The 22,041-nt window shown below is 41.8% G+C and overlaps 1 protein-coding gene across 1 annotated transcript; it reads right to left on the bottom strand.

Annotated features, from left to right (window-relative positions):
• Positions 1 to 1,038: 1,038 nt before the first annotated feature.
• LOC138976993 (Na(+)/dicarboxylate cotransporter 3-like) lies at positions 1,039 to 20,825 on the bottom strand. Its single transcript, XM_070349885.1, has 4 exons — positions 19,964 to 20,825; positions 17,585 to 17,734; positions 15,213 to 15,328; positions 1,039 to 1,204 (listed from the first exon to the last, which is right to left on the bottom strand). Exons 1-4 carry the CDS (start codon positions 20,060 to 20,062, stop codon positions 1,039 to 1,041), a joined length of 531 nt encoding a protein of 176 aa, XP_070205986.1. The 5' UTR covers positions 20,063 to 20,825.
• Between the last annotated feature and the right edge of the window lie 1,216 nt (positions 20,826 to 22,041).

The following is a 22,041-nucleotide window of genomic DNA, read 5'->3' as shown; positions in this document are numbered from 1 at the left end:
AACAGCCCGCCATACATTACTCACTGTCTTGCATAAGGCGCGTCTGGTGCCTGTGTTGGCGCTGCGCCTTGAAGAGTCTGGCCAGTAGGGCGCGTGCTATGAGTCATACTTTACTCCATTCTGACATCAACAGCCCGCCATACATTACTCACTGTCTTGCATAAGGCGCGTCTGGTGTGTGTTGGCGCTGCGCCTTGAAGAGTCTGGCCAGCAGGGCGCGTGCTATGAGTCATACTTTACTCCATTCTGACAGCAACAGCCCGCCATACATTACTCACTGTCTTGCATTAGGCGCGTCTGGTGTCTGTGTTGGCGCTGCGCCTTGAAGAATCTGGCCAGCGGGGCGCGTGCTATGAGTCATACTTTACTCCATTCTGACAGCAACAGCCCGCCATACATTACTCACTGTCTTGCATTAGGCGCGTCTGGTGTCTGTGTTGGCGCTGCGCCTTGAAGAGTCTGGCCAGCAGGGCGCGTGCTATGAGTCATACTTTACTCCATTTTGACAGCAACAGCCCGCCATACATCACTCACTGTCTTGCATTAGGCGCGTCTGGTGTCTGTGTTGGCGCTGCGCCTTGAAGAGTCTGGCCAGCAGGGCGCGTGCTATGAGTCATACTTTACTCCATTCTGACAGCAACAGCCCGCCATACATTACTCACTGTCTTGCATAAGGCGCGTCTGGTGCCTGTGTTGGCGCTGCGCCTTGAAGAGTCTGGCCAGTAGGGCGCGTGCTATGAGTCATACTTTACTCCATTCTGACATCAACAGCCCGCCATACATTACTCACTGTCTTGCATAAGGCGCGTCTGGTGTCTGTGTCGGCGCTGCGCCTTGAAGAGTCTGACCAGCAGGGCGCGTGCTATGAGTCATACTTTACTCCATTCTGACAGCAACAGCCCGCCATACATTACTCACTGTCTTGCATAAGGCGCGTCTGGTGCCTGTGTTGGCGCTGCGCCTTGAAGAGTCTGGCCAGCAGGGCGCGTGCTATGAGTCATACTTTACTCCATTCTGACAGCAACAGCCCGCCATACATTACTCACTGTCTTGCATAAGGCGCGTCTGGTGCCTGTGTTGGCGCTGCGCCTTGAAGAGTCTGGCCAGCAGGGCGCGTGCTATGGGCGTCATCATGGCTGTGGTGGCGGTGTTGGTGATCCACATGGAGAGAAAGCTTGTCGACACCATGAACCCTAGCAACAGCCTGAGAGACAGGATCAGATAAGATCACATCAGATAACATAAGATATGATCAAATCAGATCAGATTAGATGGGATAAGATAAAATTAGATTAGATAAGAATTAGATTAGATTGGAACTTGGTGTTTACTGTGGGTTTTTTTCTAATTAATAAGATTAGATTAGGTAAGATTATTTAAGATCGGATAGGATAGGATAGGATAGGATCGGATAGGATCAGATAAGATCAGATCAGATCAGATCAGATCAGATCAGATCAGATCAGGCAGGATCAGATCAGATGGTTATCAAAACATAACCAAGCAGGTGCTGTTGTCGTTGGGTTGTTGTTGTTTTTTTACATCCACGTGAGGGACTGTCGTGGAGAGAGGTAGGGAGAGGGAGAGAGAAGAAGAAACAAGTCGCGTAAGGCGAAAATACAACATTTAGTCAAGCTCAGTCGAACTCACAGAATGAAACTGAACGCATTGCATTTTTTCCGCAAGACCGTACACTCGTAGCATCGTCTGTCCACCGCTCGTGGCAAAGGCAGTGAAATTAACAATCCCGAAAAGCGCGGTTGCGGTTGCGCTGAGGAGGATAGCACGCTTTTCTATATCTCTATTCTTTTTAACTCTCTGAACGTGTTTTTAATCCAAACATATCATATCTATATGTTTTTGAATCGATATCGGAAATTTAATTTGAATCATAATTTTTATATTTTTAATTTTCAGAGCTTTTTTTTAATGCTAATATAACATATGTATATACTTTTGGAATCAGAAAAGGATGAAGAATACGATAAACGTAATTTTGGATCGTTTTATAAAAAAAAATTAATTACAATTTTTAGATTTTTAATGACCAAAATCATTCATTAATTTTTAAGCCTCCAAGCTGAAATGCAATACCGAAATCCGGACTTTGTCGAAGATTGCTTGGCCAAAATTTCAATCAATTTTATTGAAAAATGAGGGTGTGACAGTGCCGCCTCAACTTTTACAAAATATCGGATATGACGTTATCAAAGACAGTTATCGAAAAAATGAAAACAAACGTCTGGGGATATCATACCCAGGAACTCTCATGAAAAATTTCAGGAAGATCGGTCCAGTAGTTTACTCTGAATCGCTCTACACACACACACACAGACACACAGACACACAGACACAGACACACACACACACACACACACACACACACTCATACACCACGACCCTCGTCTCGATTCCCCCCTCTATGTTAAAACATTTAGTCAAAACTTGACTAAATGTAAACAAGTCGCGTAACAGTCTAGGCGCAGTCCTAGCACGCGCCATCGCAGTCTTCGCACGTGGCAGTAGGAGGAGGGGCTTAGCTAGCCGTTTGTGCAGTAACCATGTCGGTATCAATTAAGCTCCACCGCGGTTTCGGTCCCAGTGTGTTATTTTGACCTGCCATGGCTGCGGTCAAGAACGTTCCCACCGTCGGTAGCAGACTACAGTTCAGACGCGGTCCAGTCCAGACTCCCTTATTTTTAAGGAAGGGAGAACTTGAGCCCCTGTCAGTCACTCCAGAACACGCGTTCGGAATGCACGATAAGCGCGCGTGCTGATACGGTTAGTTAAACACCTCCCTCGGCCTTTGGAAATTTGACACTGAGAGCCGAAGACGCAGCTCTGCCCAGTCCATAACTGATAAAACAAGAGGCACATACAATACACGGGGGTAGAGGAGACGAAATAGGTGAACAAGAATAATCAGATATGTAATAGTTTTACTGCATTATAACAAACATTTAGTGTTAATGCTGCTACATTTAAATTAAAGCCATGTTTTTTTAAAGTGTTGTTCTTTGAGCAGTCGCTGTTATTCAGAATAGTCCGGCGCCTGTGGGTGGACATGAATTGCGAAAGCTGTTCCGAGAAAGGTTTAAAAATATTTATCAATTTTAAAAGGAATATAAAAAGGAAAAACATCAATCTACATACAAGTAAAGGCTGTAGTTATCTGTCTGTCGTGAAAAAGGTCAATGTATTCAATGTTTTCCTTACACACTGGGTGTAAATGAGAATTCATACATATATCTCAGCAACTTTTCAGTAAATGCGATACATGCAGATACACACACGAAATCAGCGGCAGCATGAACGAAAAGCCGAATTTCGATCACAATTTCGAAGTTATAATTGAAAACAATGAGAGTTTGAAAGGAATAAGCTCTGTCTGAAAGAAATAATTATAGACTGCTCAGTTATTTTGCTTTCGTTGGTAAACATTTTCACACACGACAAAACTAAATCCAAGAAGTAGTGTTTAGAAGCCGATCCTACACTGGGGGTATGTCAGATAGCTCCCTACAAAGCTCACCTAAGCAATAAAGCTCCCCCACCCCCTCCCAGTGCAGGGGATACATGCATGCTTCCTGTTTTTAAGTGCGGTGTCAGACTAGTGTCGGAAAAAGCGGGTTATAGTTCCTGCATCGCCACGACACCTGGGGTGTTGGTGTACCTTCTCACAATGTCTTGAGTCAAGTTATTACTTTCGGAAAGATAGCATCTAGGCTTATTACCCTGCCAAATTGTCTGAACAGCGAGGCGATGTGTTTGCAGAAGTAGTGACACTCTCATGCAAGGATAAACATGGGGTTGTTTTATTCTTAACTTAACATCGCTAAGTTTTAATGCTTTTTTTGTTGTATCGTGATACAACTCATACAAACACGGAAGACATTTAAAGCATAATCTCAGTGTCAGAAGCACGTGCACGCACTAAAGACACGCTCCCCGATACTGTTGTAATTTAAAGTCATACCCCTATCCCGTCCTCATTTACCTCCTCGAATTTTGTGGGGGTATTCTTTACTTTGTCTTACATTCCTACTAAGGGTATAAGCCATTTTATGACCTTGACAGAACATGAAAAACCATTCCTTTCTAGATGTACATATGTATAGGTGTAGGCTTTAAGTGTGAGCTTAGCTTGTTGTGTTATATGTGTGTATATATATGTGTGACTGTGTGTGTGTGTGTGTGTGTGTGTGTGTGTGTGTGTGTGTGTGTGTGTGTGTCTGTTATTGCTGAGCATAAGTCATAATGATTCAAAAAGTTCAGAAAGTCTGCACTTGGTCAAATATGTATCTTTCAACCTTTCAGCTGAGTAAACTTTGATCAGTCTTTCTGTGCTCGAAGTTAAAACAAGTCGCGTAAGGCGAAAATACTACATTTAGTCAAGTAGCTGTCAAACTCACAGAATGAAACTGAACGCAATGCAACGCAGCAAGACCGTAATACTCGTAGCATCAGTCCACCGCGCACGGCAAAGGCAGTGAAATTGACAAGAAGAGCGGGGTAGTACTTGCGCTGAGAAGGATAGCACGCTTTTCTGTACCTCTCTTCGTTTTAACTTTCTGAGCGTGTTTTTAATCCAAACATATCATATCTATATGTTTTTGGAATCAAGAACCGACAAGAAATAAGATGAAAGTGTTTTTAAATTGATTTCGAAAATTTAATTTTGATAATCATTTTTATATATTTAATTTTCAGAGCTTGTTTTTAATCCAAATATAACATATTTATATGATTTGGAATCAGCAAATGATGGAGAATAAGATGAACGTAAATTTGAATCGTTTCATATAAAAACATTTTTTTTTACAATTTTTCCGATTTTTAATGACCAAAGTCATTTATTAATTTTTAAGCCACCAAGCTGAAATGCAATACCGAAGTCCGGGCGTCGTCGAAGATTACTTGACAAAAATTTCAACCAATTTGGTTGAAAAATGAGAGCGTGACAGTGCCGCCTCAACTTTCACGAAAAGCCGGATATGACGTCATCAAAGACATTTATCAAAAAAATGAAAAACACGTTCGGGGATATCAATCCCAGGAACTCTCATGTCAAATTTCATAAAGATCGGTCCTGTGGTTTGGTCTGAATCGCTCTACACACACACACAGACAGACAGACAGACACACACACACACACACACACACACACACACACACACCCACACACACACACACACACACACACACACATACACCACGACCCTCGTCTCGATTCCCCCCTCTACGTTAAAACATTTAGTCAAAACTTGACTAAAATTTGTAAAACAAGTCGCGTAAGGCGAAAATACAACATTTAGTCAAGTAGCTGTCGAACTCACAGAATGAAACTAATAGTCCAGGCATATTAGAGAACAACGTTGAAGTGACAATGACTAGGTTTAAAATGTCCCTTATCAGAAAGTTCAACCTCAGTCCTTTGATGTTTATTAAACACATTTTCATATAAAGTTGGCGCTTCATACGGAAAAATGGCTTTGAAATTGACCCAAATCCTTCTTTGGGCTCTGTAAATGTCGTTTGGGGGTATGGTTGTAAAATGGTATCTACTGGTCACCCCAATGTATAAACTGAAAACTCTTTCTGCACCAGAACACGCAGAAAGGATTGTATCTGCCTGATGTCTGATGCTTTTCAAAATCCCCAACCACTAACACCTTCAAAACGGACTTTAACTGACACTGTTGTTTTTCCCTATATAATCCTTACTATTTTTCCGAGACGTCGTCGTGTTGTGTATTTAGCTTGCCACAACCTCATACATGGTCCTAAAAGTTAAAGTTGAAGAAAATACTAAAGATAAATGAAAAAGCTGACGCAGTGTCATTCGCACCATGGGAACATACTAAAGTCTGGTTCCAAGTAGGCTCAATTTCCTTCTATTTCTTTGTATTTCTGCCTCGTAGGGGTAGGGGTGTTCAAACCAAAGGCACCTTTAAACCAAAATTCAAATCACACATCTTACAATACTAAGACACTCAGCAGTAAAAGGGTGTCTGCTGGTAAAAAATTCCAAACAATCCTAAAAGTACTTCACTACTAAAAGTGCTTTTAAAAAGAGCCGTTATTTTTCCCTCTATATTCAGTATTGTGTTTTCTGCGAACATGTAGTCTATTTAGATGGTTGTCGTGTGCACTTGAGTTGCTAAAGCGTTTTCAGTTGGGCATATGTCGAAAAGCAAAGAATTAGCCCTTTGAAAACCATCAGAACTGTCACACAAAAATAACATTTACCTATCTCACCAACTGACCAAACATAGGGCTTTTCCTTATGTATTATGTATTGTCGTGTTTTTTGTAGCATACTTGTGAAAACAGCCACCACTGTTGTAAATGATACTTTAAAGAGCATTATTTCATTTTTACAGTTGAAGGACAACCTGGACTGCCGTATATTACAGCTGTTTTACAATCAGCCAAAATTTTCTTAACAAACGTATGTTAAGAACAACTCCCATAGTGAAATTGAAGGAAAACAAATTGAAAATCCCCCTGCCATAGAGGAGCTAAAGAATCAACAATAAACGACTGCATGGATAGCTTGATGCACGAATGCATTGCGGACATGTTTGTCTCCAACCAAGAGAAAGTTCCAAAAAATCCCTTTTGTGCTTCTTATTATACAGTGACGTCAAAGACAGCCTTTTCTGCTGTTCATACATTCAGGGGTTATGGTTACACTAAACGACGTAGTTGTAGCCATACTGCCATCCAGATTTATTTTTTCCTTGCGAGCAGTCACAGGGTGTTTGTGCTGTCTGCCAACCGTTAGATGACCCCGCCCAAGTCTGTTAAGGGACCGTTTGACCGTTATAGAACGCGTCTTTTTGATTTTTTGGCACAGTTGGAAACGGTTGATTTTTATCCCTACCATTGTTTCCAAACACTATATAGGAATGTTTTGTGAACAACGGATAATAGCCGCTACTCGCATGTGTAGCAAAAGTGAGCGTACATACTCACCCTGGTCGTCCAGCCGTTGTCCGTTGCCCGTCTTTATCTGTCTGTACTGAACATTACCTTTGGATATTTCTCCAACGCTATGAAGTGAAGAAACACCAAATGTTGTATGTTGTATGGTAGGGATAAAAATCAACCGTTTCCAACTGTGCCAAAAAATCAAAAAGACGCGTTCTATAACGGTCAAACGGTCCCTTAACAGACTTGGGCGGGGTCATCTAACGGTTGGCAGACAGCACAAACACCCTGTGACTGCTCGCAAGGAAAAAATAAATCTGGATGGCAGTATGGCTACAACTACGTCGTTTAGTGTAACCATAACCCCTGAATGTATGAACAGCAGAAAAGGCTGTCTTTGACGTCACTGTATAATAAGAAGCACAAAAGGGATTTTTTGGAACTTTCTCTTGGTTGGAGACAAACATGTCCGCAATGCATTCGTGCATCAAGCTATCCATGCAGTCGTTTATTGTTGATTCTTTAGCTCCTCTATGGCAGGGGGATTTTCAATTTGTTTTCCTTCAATTTCACTATGGGAGTTGTTCTTAACATACGTTTGTTAAGAAAATTTTGGCTGATTGTAAAACAGCTGTAATATACGGCAGTCCAGGTTGTCCTTCAACTGTAAAAATGAAATAATGCTCTTTAAAGTATCATTTACAACAGTGGTGGCTGTTTTCACAAGTATGCTACAAAAAACACGACAATACATAATACATAAGGAAAAGCCCTATGTTTGGTCAGTTGGTGAGATAGGTAAATGTTATTTTTGTGTGACAGTTCTGATGGTTTTCAAAGGGCTAATTCTTTGCTTTTCGACATATGCCCAACTGAAAACGCTTTAGCAACTCAAGTGCACACGACAACCATCTAAATAGACTACATGTTCGCAGAAAACACAATACTGAATATAGAGGGAAAAATAACGGCTCTTTTTAAAAGCACTTTTAGTAGTGAAGTACTTTTAGGATTGTTTGGAATTTTTTACCAGCAGACACCCTTTTACTGCTGAGTGTCTTAGTATTGTAAGATGTGTGATTTGAATTTTGGTTTAAAGGTGCCTTTGGTTTGAACACCCCTACCCCTACGAGGCAGAAATACAAAGAAATAGAAGGAAATTGAGCCTACTTGGAACCAGACTTTAGTATGTTCCCATGGGGGGATTCACGGTGCGAATGACACTGCGTCAGCTTTTTCATTTATCTTTAGTATTTTCTTCAACTTTAACTTTTAGGACCATGTATGAGGTTGTGGCAAGCTAAATACACAACACGACGACGTCTCGGAAAAATAGTAAGGATTATATAGGGAAAAACAACAGTGTCAGTTAAAGTCCGTTTTGAAGGTGTTAGTGGTTGGGGATTTTGAAAAGCATCAGACATCAGGCAGATACAATCCTTTCTGCGTGTTCTGGTGCAGAAAGAGTTTTCAGTTTATACATTGGGGTGACCAGTAGATACCATTTTACAACCATACCCCCAAACGACATTTACAGAGCCCAAAGAAGGATTTGGGTCAATTTCAAAGCCATTTTTCCGTATGAAGCGCCAACTTTATATGAAAATGTGTTTAATAAACATCAAAGGACTGAGGTTGAACTTTCTGATAAGGGACATTTTAAACCTAGTCATTGTCACTTCAACGTTCCCTTCACTAAAGTGGCTAAGATGCCTGGACTATAAACGCAATGCAACGCAGCAAGACCGTATACTCGTAACATCGTCAGTCCACCGCTCACGGCAAAGGCAGTGAAATTGACAAGAAGAGCGTTGCGCTGAGAACGATAGCACGCTTTTCTGTACCTCTCTTCGTTTTAACTTTCTGAGCGTGTTTTTAATCCAAACATATCATATCTATATGTTTTTGGAATCAGGAACCGACAAGGAATAAGATGAAAGTGTTTTTAAATTGATTTCGACAATTTGATTTTGATAATAATTTTTATATATTTAATTTTCAGAGCTTGTTTTTAATCCAAATATAACAGTAGTGAATCGCTCTACACACACGCACACACGCACGCACACACACACGCACATACACCACGACCCTCGTTTCGATTCCCCCTCGATGTTAAAATATTTAGTCAAAACTTGACTAAATATAAAAACGGGCCTGGTTTGAGCAGTGACACAGGGAAATCTGTAGCCTACATCAAACCCCTGCAGCCCTACACAGAGAGAAATTCTCTCCTCAGAGTCCAGAGTCTTCGGAGTTGTCAGCGTTTGGAAACTTGATAGTCTGCTACCGACGGTGAGAAAGTTCTTGACCGCAGCATGGCAGGTCAAAATAACACACTGGGACCGAAGCCGCGGTGGAGCTTAATTGATACCGACATGGTTACTGCACAAACGGCTAGCTAAGCCCCTCCTCCCACTGCCACGTGCGAAGACTGCGATGGCGCGTGCTAGGACTGCGCCTAGACTGACTATCAAGTTTCCAAACACTGACAACTCCGAAGACTCTGTGGAGAGAATTTCTCTCTGTGTAGGGCTGCAGAGGTTTGATGTAGGCTACAGATTTCCCTGTGTCACTGCTCAAACCAGGCCCGTTTTTATATTTAGTCAAGTTTTGACTAAATATTTTAACATCGAGGGGGAATCGAAACGAGGGTCGTGGTGTATGTGTGTCTGTCTGTGCGTGTGTGTGTGTGTGTGTGTGTGTGTGTGTGTGTGTGTGTGTGTGTGTGTGTGTGTAGAGCGATTCAGACTAAACTACTGGACCGATCTTTATGAAATTTGACATGAGAGTTCCTGGGTATGAAATCCCCGAACGTTTTTTTCATTTTTTTGATAAATGTCTTTGATGACGTCATATCCGGCTTTTCGTGAAAGTTGAGGCGGCACTGTCACGCCCTCATTTTTCAACCTAATTGGTTGAAATTTTGGTCAAGTAATCTTCGACGAAGCCCGGACTTGGGTATTGCATTTCAGCTTGGTGGCTTAAAAATTAATTAATGACTTTGGTCATTAAAAATCTGAAAATTGTAAATAAAAATAAAAATTTATAAAACGATCCAAATTTACGTTTATCTTATTCTCCATCATTTGCTGATTCCAAAAACATATAAATATGTTATATTCGGATTAAAAACAAGCTCTGAAAATTAAATATATAAAAATTATTATCAAAATTAAATTGTCGAAATCAATTTAAAAACACTTTCATCTTATTCCTTGTCGGTTCCTGATTCCAAAAACATATAGATATGATATGTTTGGATTAAAAACACGCTCAGAAAGTTAAAACAAAGAGAGGTACAGAAACGCGTGCTATCCTTCTTAGCGCAACTACTACCCCGCTCTTCTTGTCAATTTCACTGCCTTTGCCATGAGCGGTGGACTGACGATGCTACGAGTATACGGTCTTGCTGAAAAATGGCATTGCGTTCAGTTTCATTCTGTGAGTTCGACAGCTACTTGACTAAATATTGTATTTTCGCCTTACGCGACTTGTTATATTTAGTCAAGTTTTGACCAAATATTTTAACATCGAGGGGGAATCGAGACGAGGGTCGTGGTGTATGTGTGTCTGTCTGTCTGTGCGTGTGTGTGTGTGTGTGTGTGTGTGTGTGTAGAGCGATTCAGACTAAACTACTGGACCGATCTTTATGAAATTTGACATGAGAGTTCCTGGGTATGAAATCCCCGAACGTTTTTTTCATTTTTTTGATAAATGTCTTTGATGACGTCATATCCGGCTTTTCGTGAAAGTTGAGGCGGCACTGTCACGCCCTCATTTTTCAACCAAATTGGTTGAAATTTTGGTCAAGTAATCTTCGACAAAGCCCGGACTTCGGTATTGCATTTCAGCTTGGTGGCTTAAAAATTAATTAATGACTTTGGTCATTAAAAATCTGAAAATTGTAAAAAAAAAATAAAAATTTATAAAACGATCCAAATTTACGTTTATCTTATTCTCCATCATTTGCTGATTCTAAAAACATATAAATATGTTATATTCGGATTAAAAACAAGCTCTGAAAATTAAATATATAAAAATTATTATCAAAATTAAATTGTCCAAATCAATTTAAAAACACTTTCATCTTATTCCTTGTCGGTTCCTGATTCCAAAAACATATAGATATGATATGTTTGGATTAAAAACACGCTCAGAAAGTTAAAACAAAGAGAGGTACAGAAAAGCGTGCTATCCTTCTTAGCGCAACTACTACCCCGCTCTTCTTGTCAATTTCACTGCCTTTGCCATGAGCGGTGGACTGACGATGCGAGTATACGGTCTTGCTGAAAAATGGCATTGCGTTCAGTTTCATTCTGTGAGTTCGACAGCTACTTCACTAAATGTTGTATTTTCGCCTTACGCGACTTGTTTTATATTTAGTCAAGTTTTGACTAAATATTTTAACATCGAGGGGGAATCGAAACGAGGGTCGTGGTGTATGTGCGTGTCGTGCGTGTGTGCGTGTGTGTGTGTGTGTGTAGAGCGATTCAGACTAAACTACTGGACCGATCTTTATGAAATTTGACATGAGAGTTCCTGGGTATGAAATCCCCGAACGTTTTTTTCATTTTTTTGATAAATGTCTTTGATGACGTCATATCCGGCTTTTCGTGAAAGTTGAGGCGGCACTGTCACGCCCTCATTTTTCAACCAAATTGGTTGAAATTTTGGTCAAGTAATCTTCGACGAAGCCCGGACTTGGGTATTGCATTTCAGCGTGGTGGCTTAAAACTTAATTAATGACTTTAGTCATTAAAAATCTGAAAATTGTAAAAAAGATATTTTTTTTATAAAACGATCCCAATTTACATTCATCTTATTTTCCATCATTTGCTGATTCCAAAAACATATAAATATGTTATATTTGGATTAAATACAAGCTCTGAAAATTAAATATATAAAAATTATTATCAAAATTAAATTTTCGAAATCAATTCAAAAACACTTTCATCTTATTCCTTGTTGGTTCCTGATTCCAAAAACATATAGATATGATATGTTTGGATTAAAAACACGCTCAGAAAGTTAAAACAAAGAGAGGTACAGAAAAGCGTGCTGTCCTTCTTAGCGCAACTACTACCCCGCTCTTCTTGTCAACTTCACTGCCTTTGCCATGAGCGGTGGACTGACGATGCTACGAGTATACGGTCTTGCTGAAAAATGGCATTGCGTTCAGTTTCATTCTGTGAGTTCGACAGCTACTTGACTAAATATTGTATTTTCACCTTACGCGACTTGTTTTAAACTTCGAGCACAGAAAGACTGATCAAAGTTTACTCAGCTGAAAGGTTGAAAGATACATATCTGACCAAGTGCAGGCTTTCTGAACTTTTTGAATCATTATGACTTATGCTCAGCAATAACAGACACATACACACACACTGACACACACACACACACACACACACACACACACACACACACACACACACACACAGTCACAGTCACACATATATATATATACACACATATAACACAACAAGCTAAGCTCACACTTAAAGCCTACACCTATACATATGTACATCTAGAAAGGAATGGTTTTTCATGTTCTGTCAAGGTCATAAAATGGCTTATACCCTTAGTAGGAATGTAAGACAAAGTAAAGAATACCCCCACAAAATTCGAGGAGGTAAATGAGGACGGGATAGGGGTATGACTTTAAATTACAACAGTATCGGGGAGCGTGTCTTTAGTGCGTGCACGTGCTTCTAACACTGAGATTATGCTTTAAATGTCTTCCGTGTTTGTATGAGTTGTATCACGAAACAACAACAAAAAGCATTAAAACTTAGCGATGTCAAGTTAAGAATAAAACAACCCCATGTTTATCCTTGCATGAGAGTGTCACTAATTCTGCAAACACATCACCTCGCTGTTCAGACAATTTGGCAGGGTAATAAGCCTAGATGCTATCTTTCCGAAAGTAATAACTTGACTAAAGACATTGTGAGAAGGTACACCAACACCCCAGGTGTCGTGGCGATGCAGGAACTATAACCCGCTTTTTCCGACACTAGTCTGATTGTCTACCCGCACTTAGAAACAGGAAGCATGCATGTATCCCCTGCACTGGGAGGGGGTGGGGGAGCTTTATTGCTTAGGTGAGCTTTGTAGGGAGCTATCTGTACCCACCAGTGTAGGATCGGCTTCTAAACACTACTTCTTGGATTTAGTTTTGTCGTGTGTGAAAATGTTTACCAACTAAAGCAAAATAACTGAGCAGTCTATAATTATTTCTTTCAGACAGAGCTCATTCCTTTCAAACTCTCATTGTTTTCAATTATAACTTCGAAATTGTGATCGAAATTCGGCTTTTCGTTCATGCTGCCGCTGATTTCGTGTGTGTATCTGCATGTATCGCATTTACTGAAAAGTTGCTGAGATATATGTATGAATTCTCATTTACACCCGGTGTGTAAGGAAAACATTGAATACATTGACCTTTTTCACGACAGACAGATAACTACAGCCTTTACTTGTATGTAGATTGATGTTTTTCCTTTTTATATTCCTTTTAAAATTGATAAATATTTTTAAACCTTTCTCGGAACAGCTTTCGCAATTCATGTCCACCCACAGGCGCCGGACTATTCTGAATAACAGCGACTGCTCAAAGAACAACACCTTAAAAAAAAAACATGGCTTTAATTTAAATGTAGCAGCATTAACACTAAATGTTTGTTATAATGCAGTAAAACTATTACATATCTGATTATTCTTGTTCACCTATTTCGTCTCCTCTACCCCCGTGTATTGTATGTGCCTCTTGTTTTATCAGTTATGGACTGGGCAGAGCTGCGACTTCGGCTCTCAGTGTCAAATTTCCGAAGGCCGAGGGAGGTGTTTAACTAACCGTATCAGCACGCGCGCTTATCGTGCATTCCGAACGCGTGTTCTGGAGTGACTGACAGGGGCTCAAGTTCTCCCTTCCTTAAAAATAAGGGAGTCTGGACTGGACCGCGTCTGAACTGGTAAGGCGAAAATACAATATTTAGTCAAGTAGCTGCCATTTTTCAGCAAGACCGTATACTCGTAGCATCGTCAGTCCACCGCTCATGGCAAAGGCAGTGAAATTGACAAGAAGAGCGGGGTAGTAGTTGCGCTAAGAAGGATAGCACGCTTTTCTGTACCTCTCTTTGTTTTAACTTTCTGAGCGTGTTTTTAATCCAAACATATCATATCTATATGTTTTTGGAATCAGGAACCGACAAGGAATAAGATGAAAGTGTTTTTAAATTGATCTGGACAAATTAATTTTGATAATAATTTTTATATATTTAATTTTCAGAGCTTGTTTTTAATCCGAATATAACATATTTATATGTTTTTGGAATCAGCAAATGATGGAGAATAAGATAAACGTAAATTTGGATCGTTTTATAAATTTTTATTTTTTTTTACAATTTTCAGATTTTTAATGACCAAAGTCATTAATTAATTTTTAAGCCACCAAGCTGAAATGCAATACCGAACCCCGGGCTTCGTCGAAGATTACTTGACCAAAATTTGAACCAATTTGGTTGAAAAATGAGGGCGTGACAGTGCCGCCTCAACTTTCACGAAAAGCCGGATATGACGTCATCAAAGACATTTATCAAAAAAATGAAAAAAACGTTCGGGGATTTCATACCCAGGAACTCTCATGTCAAATTTCATAAAGATCGGTCCAGTAGTTTAGTCTGAATCGCTCTACACACACACACACACACACACACGCACAGACAGACAGACAGACACACATACACCACGACCCTCGTCTCGATTCCCCCTCGATGTTAAAATATTTAGTCAAAACTTGACTAAATATAAAAAGGGAGAGAGAGAGAGAGAGAGAGAGAGAGAGAGAGAGAGAGAGAGAGAGAGAGAGAGAGAGAGAGAGAGATGAAGAGAGAGATAGAGAGATAAGAAGAGAGAGAGCGAGAGAGAGAGAGAGAGAGAGAGAGAGAGAGAGAGAGGGGGGGAGAGAGAAGAGAGAGAGGGAAAAGAGAGAGAGAGAGAAGAAGAGAGATGGAGAGAGAAGAGAAAGAGATAAAAAGACAGAGAGAGAGAGAGAGAAAAGAGAGAGAGAGAGAGAGAGAGAGAGAGAGAGAGAGAGAAGTCAAAGTTAAATGTAATTAAAACAAAACGGTAGACAAAAAATAGCGCGCAAATTAAAAACCCAGGGCGTGGCGAGGAAGGATCTTAACTCTGGCATCATATTATCTTGTGAGGTTAGCGTGTGTTGAGCAATATCTGAAATGCAAAACAGCATGACTACTGAATATCTGACTCACTTCCTGGGCTGAACGCCAAGCAGAAGCAGGAGCTTGAGAGCAAAGCGCTTGTGGAGGTTGCTCTCTTCTATTGCTATGGCAACGATCAGCCCGCCCAACAGTAGGAATATCACATCCTGAAAAGAAAGGAACCACAGACAAATGAAAAGTCAAAGGCACAGATTTATGCAAAAATGCGAACACAAATGAGTGCCATTTACAATATACTGTTGTAGCTTACTAGAGAAACAAATGCACGTGGGCATTTTCAAGCTGAACAAGAAGGGCAAAGCCCATACGACTCACATGCTTGACCTTGACCTTTACATGACCTTGACCTTCAGCTAAACCTAGCAATGACATCATACACTAAGAACTGCTTTACACATTTTTCCTACCAAAATACATGTGACCTTGACCCAAGGTCAAGGTCATGCAACACAAAGCTGTTAATTCAAGACATAGGAAGTACAATGGTGCTTATTGGCTCTTTCTACCATGAGATATGGTCACTTTTAGTGGTTCACTACCTTATTTTGGTCACATTTCATAAGGGTCAAAGTGACCTTGACCTTGATCATATGTGACCAAATGTGTCTCATGATGAAAGCATAACATGTGCCCCACATAATTTTTAAGTTTGAAACAGTTATCTTCCATAGTTCAGGGTCAAGGTCACTTCAAAATATGTATACAATCCAACTTTGAAGAGCTCCTGTGACCTTGACCTTGAAGCAAGGTAAACCAAACTGGTATCAAAAGATGGGGCTTACTTTGCCCTATATATCATATATAGGTGAGGTATTAAATCTCAAAAACTTCACAGAAAATTGGAAAAATGTGAAAAATAGCTGTTTTTAGACAACATTTATGGCCCCTGCGACCTTGACCTTGAAGCAAGGTCAAGATGCTATGTATGTTTTTTTGGGGCCTTGTCATCATACACCATCTTGCCAAATTTGGTACTGATAGACTGAATAGTGTCCAAGAAATATCCAACGTTAAAGTTTTCCGGACGGCCGGACGGACGGCCGGACGGACGGACGGACGGGGGGAACGGACGGACGGACGACTCGGAACGGACGGACGGACGACTCGGGTGAGTACATAGACTCACTTTTGCTTCGCATGTGAGTCAAAAATGAACGAGGATGGGGCCTCGAGGCATTATCGACACCCTATATTTTGTCAAAACTGAACGCCCCAGAAACTTATGCTTTTGAAATGTTGATTTACACCAAAAAATATACTCTCCCGTAAAAAATAAAAAATAAATCACCCGCCGTGCCTAACAAAAACAAAAAACAAAAAACTTCCAATGACTGATGGAACCTGAGCCGGTGTGCAAGGTTCTTGTGCACGAACCAAAAGTGGGTGCCACCCACACGGGGAAGAAAATAGCACGGGGTCTGATTCGTTAAAATCACAACAAATTTCAATTTCAACCAATCCAACACCGTAGCTGGGTCCCGTTGAGTTGGTTACTTCCTCGTGCACCTCGCCCCAGGAGTCGAGATAAACTGCATTGAGGGTACTGTTTAACCCGGACTAAATTCTCTAACTTCAACTCTTGCACACCGGCCCTGAACGCTCACCTTGAAGTAGATCTGGCACACCTGCCCTGAACGCTCACCTTGAAGTAGATCTGGCACACCTGCCCTGAACGCTCACCTTGAAGTAGATCTGGCACACCTGCCCTGAACGCTCACCTTGAAGTAGATCTGGCACACCGGCCCTGAACGCTCACCTTGGAGTAGATCTGGCACACCTGCCCTGAACGCTCACCTTGAAGTAGATCTGGCACACCTGCCCTGAACGCTCACCTTGAAGTAGATCTGGCACACCTGCCCTGAACGCTCACCTTGAAGTAGATCTGGCACACCTGCCCTGAACGCTCACCTTGGAGTAGATCTGGCACACCTGCCCTGAACGCTCACCTTGAAGTAGATCTGGCACACCTGCCCTGAACGCTCACCTTGAAGTAGATCTGGCACACCGGCCCTGAACGCTCACCTTGGAGTAGATCTGGCACACCTGCCCTGAACGCTCACCTTGAAGTAGATCTGGCACACCTGCCCTGAACGCTCACCTTGAAGTAGATCTGGCACACCTGCCCTGAACGCTCACCTTGAAGTAGATCTGGCACACCGGCCCTGAACGCTCACCTTGGAGTAGATCTGGCACACCTGCCCTGAACGCTCACCTTGAAGTAGATCTGGCACACCGGCCCTGAACGCTCACCTTGAAGTAGATCTGGCACACCGGCCCTGAACGCTCACCTTGGAGTAGATCTGGCACACCTGCCCTGAACGCTCACCTTGAAGTAGATCTGGCACACCAGCCCTGAACGCTCACCTTGGAGTAGATCTGGCACACCTGCCCTGAACGCTCACCTTGAAGTAGATCTGGCACACCTGCTTGGAGGGCATGATTCCGAGCAGAGGCAGCATGAGGACCGGAAGGAGAGCCGTGACGGCCAGGGGAAGCGACTCTGTGACCCAGTACACCGCCATCACTAGCAGCACATAGCTACACTTGGACTCCTGTAAACAATACATCACCAGTAACACATAGCTACACTTGGACTCCTGTAAACAGTACATCACCAGTAACACATAGCTACATTGGATTCCTGTAAACAGTACATCACCAGCAACACATAGCTACACTTGGACTCCTGTAAACAATACATCACCAGTAACAAATAGCTACACTTGGACTCCTGTAAACAATACATCACCAGTAACACATAGCTACACTTGGACTCCTGTAAACAGTACATCACCAGCAACACATAGCTACACTTGGACTCCTGTAAACAATACATCACCAGTAACACGTAGCTACACTTGGACTCCTGTAAACAATACATCACCAGTAACACATAGCTACACTTGGACTCCTGTAAACAGTACATCACCAGTAACACATAGCTACACTTGGATTCCTGTAAACAATACATCACAAGTAACACATAGCTACACTTGGACTCCTGTAAACAATACATCACAAGTAACACATAGCTAGCTACACTTGGACTCCTGTAAACAGTACATCACCAGTAACACATAGCTACACTTGGACTCCTGTAAACAGTGCATCACCAGTAACACATAGCTACACTTGGACTCCTGTAAACAATACATCACCAGTAACACGTAGCTACACTTGGACTCCTGTAAACAGTATATCACCAGTAACACATAGCTACACTTTGACTCCTGTAAACAATACATCACCAGTAACACGTAGCTACACTTGGACTCCTGTAAACAGCAACAAGCGATATCAAAACATCAAGTCAATCTGTCAACCAACAACTAAAGGATCAACACTGAAAATCAGGGATCAGTTGTCAACAGTACTAACAGGGTTGGTTAGCCAAAACCTGAAGACCAAGACTTGTCCGCAAAGCTTGCTTACATGTATATAGGACACTTTTCGTTATGTTTGAACACATGTTAAAAGTAAATATAACAAATGTATATACTTTTGGATTCAGGAAACAATAACCAATCCAAAACAATTTATTTTATTTTATCTGATATTAGCATTTCAAATCTATTTATATTGTTTATCTTTTCAATGAACAAATGAAATAATCAATGTGTAAGCTTCCAGGCCGAAATAGCTTGCACTGATCCAATTTGATTAAAAAATGAGGTCGCCACAGTGCTGCCTTAATTTTTTTTATTATTTTTTTTTTTAGAAAACCAGCACTAGAGGAACGAGGGCTACAGGTGTGAAGATCATAAGATGACTTACCTGTGAGCTATCTGACAGAGGATCGAAGACTACAGGTGTGAAGATGATGACAAAGGTAACTTACTTATGAGCTACATGACAGAGGAACGAAAACTACGGGTGTGAAGATGATGACAAGATGACTTACCTGCGAGCTACCAGGCAGAGGAACGAAGACTACAGGTGTGAAGATGATGACAAGATGACTTACCTATGAGCTACCAGGCAGAGGAACGAAGACTACAGGTGTGAAGATGATGACAAGATGACTTACCTGCGAGCTACCAGGCAGAGGAACGAAGATTACAGGTGTGAAGACGATGACAAGATGACTTACCTGCGAGCTACCAGGCAGAGGAATGAAGATTACAGGTGTGAAGATGATGACAAGAAGACTTACCTGTGAGCTACCAGGCAGAGGAACGAAGACTACAGGTGTGAAGATGATGACAAGATGACTTACCTGTGAGCTACCAGGCAGAGGAACGAAGACTACAGGTGTGAAGATGATGACAAGATGACTTACCTGTGAGCTACCAGGCAGAGGAATGAAGATTACAGGTGTGAAGATGATGACAAGATGATTTACCTGTGAGCTACCAGGCACAGGAACGAAGATTACAGGTGTGAAGATGATGACAAGATGACTTACCTATGAGCTACCAGGCACAGGAACGAAGACTACAGGTGTGAAGATGATGACAAGATGATTTACCTGTGAGCTACCAGGCACAGGAACGAAGACTACAGGTGTGAAGATGATGACAAGATGATTTACCTGTGAGCTACCAGGCACAGGAACGAAGACGACAGGTGTGAAGATGATGACAAGATGATTTACCTGTGAGCTACCAGGCAGAGGGACAAGGATTACAGGTGTGAAGATGATGACCAGATAACTTACCTGCGAGCTACCTGACAGAGGAACGAAGATTACAGGTGTTAAGATGATGACAAGATGACTTACCTGTGAGGTACCTGACAAAGGAACGAAGACTACAGGTGTAAAGATAAAATTAATGACTTACTTGTGAGCTACCTGGCAGCACCAGAGGAACGAGGATTACAGGTGTGAGGAAGATGACAAAGGTCCTCCACACAGCACGTGCGTCTTGGAGAAACCCCATCTTCACCGTGTCACTGTTCTTTCTTTGCTCTTACTTTCTCTGTTTGTCTATTGACAGGTGAAAGAAGTAAACGCCTTGAGTTTTTATTCTTTTTCTGACCGACAATTTTTGACGATGAGTTTGCCGTTACTTATCAGTACGATTGATGCTCAAAACTGATCTGATTGCGAGTTACTATTGGTGTTTTTTCTGTCTTTTCTTGTCTCCCTCCTCCTCCTTCTCCTCCTTCTTCTCTTCTTCTTCTTCTTCTTCTTCTTCTTGTCAGATCCTTTGGACTTCGCTTGCACGTCTATAAACAAGACGATCACTCAAACAAATTTCACAAAACTGCTCTATTCTTCTCAGGGATAAGTGCCTATATCTCCGTGTCTATATCTAGTCATGAAGAGCACAGTTTACGGATGACAACATCAGCTCCATACAATACCCCGCTCACTTGTAGCAACAGTGACAAGGTGTCTTTCAATTTTTGGAAGAAACACAGAGCTGAGACAGTCGTCCCTGTTACTTGGGTAACTGTGTCATTCATCTGATGATCTTAGCAGTCGTCGGGTAAAGTCTGTGTTCAGTGGAACCCCCTTTTAAGACCTCACAAAATCTGAGAAAAACAGGTCTTAAAACAGGAGTGTCTTAAAACAGGTACCGGCACGGTTGGCCTAGTGGTAAGGCGTCCGCCCCGTGATCGGGAGGTCGTGGGTTCGAACCCCGGCCGGGTCATACCTAAGACTTTAAAATAGGCAATCTAGTGGCTGCTCCGCCTGGCGTCCGGCATTATGGGGTTAGCGCTAGGACTGGTTGGTCCGGTGTCAGAATAATGTGACTGGGTGAGACATGGAGCCTGTGCTGCGACTTCTGTCTTGTGTGTGGCGCACGTTAAATGTCAAAGCAGAACCGCCCTGATATGGCCCTTCGTGGTCGGCTGGGCGTTAAGCAAACAAACAAACTTAAATCAGGAGTGTCTTAAAATCGGGGTAAATTTACAAAGGTTCTGAACAGAAAATCTGAAAAAATAGGCTCTTAAAAAGGGGGGGAAGTCTTTAATCAAGGGGCCTTGACAGGGGGGTTCCACTGTTCTTGGACACTGTAACTGTATCTGTCTGAGCCCCGGTGTAACACGAAATTTGTACTCCACAAAAAATTGACTCTGGAGTAAAAATTTTGTACGAAAAATGCACCCCACAAGGAACGAAAAAATTACTCCATCCACGAAATTTTTACTCCCAGGGACAAGATTTTTACTCCCTGGTTTATATTTCGCGGTGAACGTTCGTACTCATGGGATCACAAGCCAAGCGTCATTTTACTGTCGTGACATACCACTAGCGCGATATCCCATTTTGGTGCAATCCCGTTTTGCCGCCGTCCCATTTTGGCCCCATCCCATTTTCGCGACATTTCACAAGCCAAACGTCATTTTACTTACCGTGTCTTAACATTAGCGTGACATCCCACTTTAACACCATCCCATTTGACATTTTCGTTTCATTCTACTTGCCAAGCCTCACTTTACTATATTGCTTCAATCAACTGGAGCGAAATCCCATTTTGCGGCAATCCGAAATGTCGCGAAATAGGGATGGCGGTGAAATGGGATGGCGGCAAAACGGCATGGCGCCAAAATTAAATGTGGCACTAGTGGTATGACACGGTAGTAAAATAACGCTTGGCTTGTGAAATATCACGAAAATGGGATGGGGGCGACATGGGAAAGCGGCGAAACGGGATTGCGCCAACATGGGAAGTGGAGCTAGTGATTTATGACACAGAAGTAAAATGACGCTTGGCTTGAGAAATGTCGCGAAAATGTGATGGGGGCGAAACGGAATGGCGCCAAAATGGGATATCCGGATAGCGATATGATACGATAGTAAAATGACGATTGGCTTTGTGAAATGGGCCAAAAATGGAATTGGGGGCGAAATGGGATAACGCCCATATGGGATCTCGTGAAAACAGAATGTCGCGCTAACATTCCCTCC

This window comes from Littorina saxatilis, linkage group LG9, assembly GCF_037325665.1.
Source record: "Littorina saxatilis isolate snail1 linkage group LG9, US_GU_Lsax_2.0, whole genome shotgun sequence".
Classification (NCBI taxonomy): Eukaryota; Metazoa; Mollusca; class Gastropoda; order Littorinimorpha; family Littorinidae; genus Littorina; species Littorina saxatilis.
Note: the sequence above shows the minus strand (reverse complement) of the source record. Positions and strands in the feature narration are given on the sequence as shown.

What these genes read in the sequence shown, in the direction of transcription:
- LOC138976993 (XM_070349885.1), bottom strand. Translation starts at nt 20,062, where the DNA reads ATGGGGTTTCTCCAAGACGCACGTGCTGTGTGGAGGACCTTTGTCATC. An exon ending in TGTGCCAGATCTACTTCAAG is followed by an intron (nt 15,329 to 17,584) that starts GTGAGCGTTCAG and finishes CTTTCTTTTCAG; the next exon opens with GATGTGATATTCCTACTGTT. An exon ending in CTTGGCGTTCAGCCCAGGAA is followed by an intron (nt 1,205 to 15,212) that starts GTGAGTCAGATA and finishes CCTGTCTCTCAG; the next exon opens with GCTGTTGCTAGGGTTCATGG.